This window comes from Haliotis rubra, unplaced genomic scaffold, assembly GCF_003918875.1.
Source record: "Haliotis rubra isolate DU_JTF1 unplaced genomic scaffold, ASM391887v1 Scf183, whole genome shotgun sequence".
NCBI classification, from domain to species: Eukaryota; Metazoa; Mollusca; class Gastropoda; order Lepetellida; family Haliotidae; genus Haliotis; species Haliotis rubra.
Window position 1 is genome coordinate 972966 of NW_025765814.1, and position 4124 is coordinate 977089.

The window sequence follows — 4124 nt, forward strand, 5'->3', positions numbered from 1 at the left end:
GAGGACGGGAAGGAGTGAGGAAGGACGGTGGAGGTGAGGGAAGACGGATGGGGAGTGAGGGATGGCGTTGAGGAGGACGGAAGGGAGTGAGGGGAGGACGGTGGAGGAGGAGGGAAGACGGATAGGGAGTGGGATGGCGTTGAGGGAGGACGGGTAGGGAGTGAGGGGGATGACGGGGAGGGAGTGGGGATGACGGTGAAGGAGTAAGAGGAGGACGGGAAGGAGTGAGGGCAGGACGGTGAAGGAGTGAGGGCAGGACGGTGAAGGAGGAGGGCAGGACGGGAAGAGAGTGAGGCAAGACGGTGAAGAAGTGAGGCAGGACGGTGAAGGAGTGAAGGGAGGACGGGGAAGAGAGTGAGGGTGAGGAGGACGGTGAAGGAGTGAGGGCAGGACGGTGAAGGAGTTAGAGGAGGATGGGAAGGGAGTGAGGGAAGGACGGTGGAGGAGTGAGGGAGGACGGTGAAGGAGGGAGGGGATGACGGGTAGAGAGTGAGAGGTTGATGGTTAGCGAGTGAGGGGGTGACGGTTAGGGAGTGAGGGCAGGACGGTGACGGAGTGATTGGATGAAGGTGAGCAAAGGAGTGAAATAACGGGTGAGAATACTGATGAGTGAGGGATTGTGGGAGACGAATAGCAATTGATCAATCTTAAGAAAATATGAGTGGTGATTAAATCACAGTCACGTTGAGTGCAATCAGCATTCCGACGGAGTAACTATGTTGAACAGAAACATTTACGAAACGTACTTCCTGTAACAACTCACGCAATCGACCTTTGTGTTTGCATGAACTGATCACGTGGGGCATGTGTTATCTTGTCGGGCAAATCATTCTTATCCAGTTTACGAGGTTTACTTTCCTACAGATCAGGAATTAAGGTAAGCCAATTGCACATGTTGAAGTTTTCGTTTTCAAATCGAAGGGCCGATAACACGAGGCTAATCATTAACCATTGAATATTGTGTAACTGGTCAAGATGTTGCCAAGACTTTGGTTTCATCTGCGAAAACAGGTGTGTTACTTGAAAATTGCAGTAACCGTCCGAAACTCCACTACTTTTGGCTATCGTGCCACACCAAGATGTCACGAAACGCGATAATACTGAGATACTATACGAAAAGGTTATAGAAACAAAACGTCAGAGTAACGGTATTCACTCAGTACATAGTCATTGTCGCCCTTGTGATTGATCACAACAATAAAGGTACGAAATGTTATGCATGACAAATTATATGTTACAATGTGATGCTTCGGTACAGATTCCTATACCCTTGTCAAGGAACATCGATGAGAAATCTAGATTTTCAAACCAAATCTGTTACTGTTCCTGTAAAATTCTACGTTGAGGTTTCAAGCCTTGATAAATACAACATCTGTTTATCTAACATGTTTAAAGGGTTTGTTATCGTGTCTGCAGAGAGACACTCCTTGTCTAAATCGTAGATTATAATCCAGCTTGAGGACGACGTGACCTAAGGCATGTTGTTATTTTCTCTACGTTTCTTAATTATATCTTCATGAGTATCGCAATTTTACTCAATTGTCGAAGCGTATGCTTTACAATGAGTGATCGATGGTGACAAAATCTATAGCACATTCAGGTGGGATAAATCGGCATGAATAATGAGATCCATTGCCGAAAATGTATTAACATATTGGACACACATCAAACATATAATACACTGTTTCAGCTACTGTGACAAGATGCTGACAACGGGGATTTTGACGTGTCTACACCTTTTGGTATTGCCTATCGCCGAGTGTGAGTTTTGTTCATTATGCCAACTGTTGTATAGTACCAACTGTATTACTCTATCTTTAAGAACTTGCTCTGATGGAGACAGCAGCTTGGAGTGACTGAGTGAGTTTAGTTATACGCCGCTTTTAGCAATATTCCAGCAATACAATGTAGGTTCGTGCAGCGGAGACACCAGAAATGAGCTTCACACATTGTACCTGCATGGGGAATCGAACCCGGGTCTTCGGTGTGATGAGCGAACGCCTTAACCACTAGGCTACCCCACCGCCCCCATCAGCTTGGAAGACTTTCCTAACGTAATACTTTGTTTTTGTCCCAATTCTTGGACGTTAAAGCATACAGTTATAGGCCCATGTCTTAAACTGATGGAACACTTATAACTATTGGAACGCATGCCCTTTACTGACTGCAGTACTAACACATGCTAGTCACGCTCTAGAAGTGCTTTATTTCATTAAATATTCAAGATAATCTTTGATACTGTTTTCTTCAACAGCACGCCTGGCATGGACGCATAATGACTTTGATCCTGGGTACTTCAGGAATGGCATGCATAGTCCTTTCAACAGCGAAGATGTCAACGGCTCAGCAAAAGTAGTCCCGGATCCAGACGGAGGGTCCAACCTCGTCCTGAAAGTTTTTTACCAGAAGGGGAGGTACAGTCACCATGGACCAAACAGCAAGGTGCAGTTCTTTGCCACTCCAACTAAACCACGTGACGCCATGACCTTGAGCTATGACATACGATTCGACTCAAACTTCGACTTCCGCATCGGCGGCAAACTGCCCGGACTGTATGGTGGTTTGACAAACTGTTCAGGTGGAAGACACTCTATGAGCTGTTTCTCGACAAGGTTTATGTGGCGAGATAACGGGGATGGTGAAGTCTACGGATATGTTCCTGACCGATCACACCAACTCCCCGGCTTCTGTACGAGAAATATTTGTGATCCAGTGAAGGGCGTTTCTTTTGGTAGAGGATCTTGGCGGTTTCAACGTGGTGTGTGGCAAAATATAGCGCAATCGATTCAGCTGAACACTCCAGGGAACACGGATGGAGAGATTAAGGTGTGGCACGATGGAAAGTTGGTGTACTCAAACCACAACGTGGCGTTACGGTCACAAAGTGATGTCAACATTGACGGTATATTCTTTTCCACCTTCTTTGGTGGTAGCAACGCCACCTGGGCCCCAACACGTGATTGCTACACGTGGTTCAAGAATTTTTCCATCTCATTTGACACCGATCCTCAAATTGTGGTTGGGTGATTTGTTCCCTGCTGTCTTTATTTCAGCATTGTTAGAATATAAATGCAGAACTCCGATGTCTAAGCTTGTTTGTCTGTGGGCTGTAGCTTGCCTTTGAATGTCATGTGCATCATCTCTATTTCAGTCAGTTAATGAGTGAGTTATAATTTAAAGGTCACATGCAACCAAAAAATCAAACATAATTAAAACACAATTATCACTTATTCATGACATATCATATACATTGCTGGTTATGAAAAAACATATAAACAAAATTATAAGCGTACAATCGCACGTCAAAAGTGCAATATTGTGTACTTGGGTTTACTTCCCAAGAAACGAAGCAGCCGGGATACCGAACCCGAGTCAGAGCGGGTGGGTGTGCACTCAAGTGTAACGGCTGGTTCATTAGCAGATGCCCCCTTCCACGGCTCATTGTGTGTGTATATATAGAGATGTTGGGTTTTGTAAATACATGCTCATTTTTTGTATATAACATTTTGCAATCAACAGACATCATAACATGTCATGTGTTCAAGTATCACACCTGCCTGTCTGTGTAATTACATAATGTGATAGAGACCGAACTCGGGCCATAAATCAATGCGTTTTGTTTATGGCGTATAGCCTGATTGGTGTTAAGTTCAAATTGCATGTGGTCAGTGATCGCAGTTGTGTATTGAATATTGTCATTAGCAGACAGGCAGGCAGACACACAGGTGTCAATAAAACAAGACATTGAGTTTTGTCTGTGACAACGACAGATCTATATCACAGTTAAAAATTGTGTCAACGCTAAATAATGACATTGCTTTTAAGTATCGAACTGAGAAAGTGACTCGGTAAGAAGAACGTGTGGTGAAATAGACAACTGAAATTATATAAACAGTTTATTTACTGTCATAACAAAACGTCAGAGTAACGGTATTCACTCAGTACATAGTCATTGTCGCCCTTGTGATTGATCACAACAATAAAGGTACGAAATGTTATGCATGACAAATTATATGTTACAATGTGATGCTTCGGTACAGATTCCTGTACCCTTGTCAAGGAACATCGATGAGAAATCTAGATTTTCAAACCAAATCTGTTACTGTTCCTGTAAAATTCTACGT

The 4124-nt window shown here is 43.9% G+C and overlaps 1 protein-coding gene across 1 annotated transcript; it reads left to right on the plus strand.

Annotated features, from left to right (window-relative positions):
* Window positions 1-774: 774 nt before the first annotated feature.
* LOC124273666 lies at window positions 775-3083 on the plus strand. Its single transcript, XM_046708939.1, has 3 exons — window positions 775-877; window positions 1691-1761; window positions 2255-3083. Exons 2-3 carry the CDS (start codon window positions 1704-1706, stop codon window positions 3025-3027), a joined length of 831 nt encoding a protein of 276 aa, XP_046564895.1. The 5' UTR covers window positions 775-877; window positions 1691-1703; the 3' UTR covers window positions 3028-3083.
* The last annotated feature ends 1041 nt before the right edge of the window (window positions 3084-4124 follow it).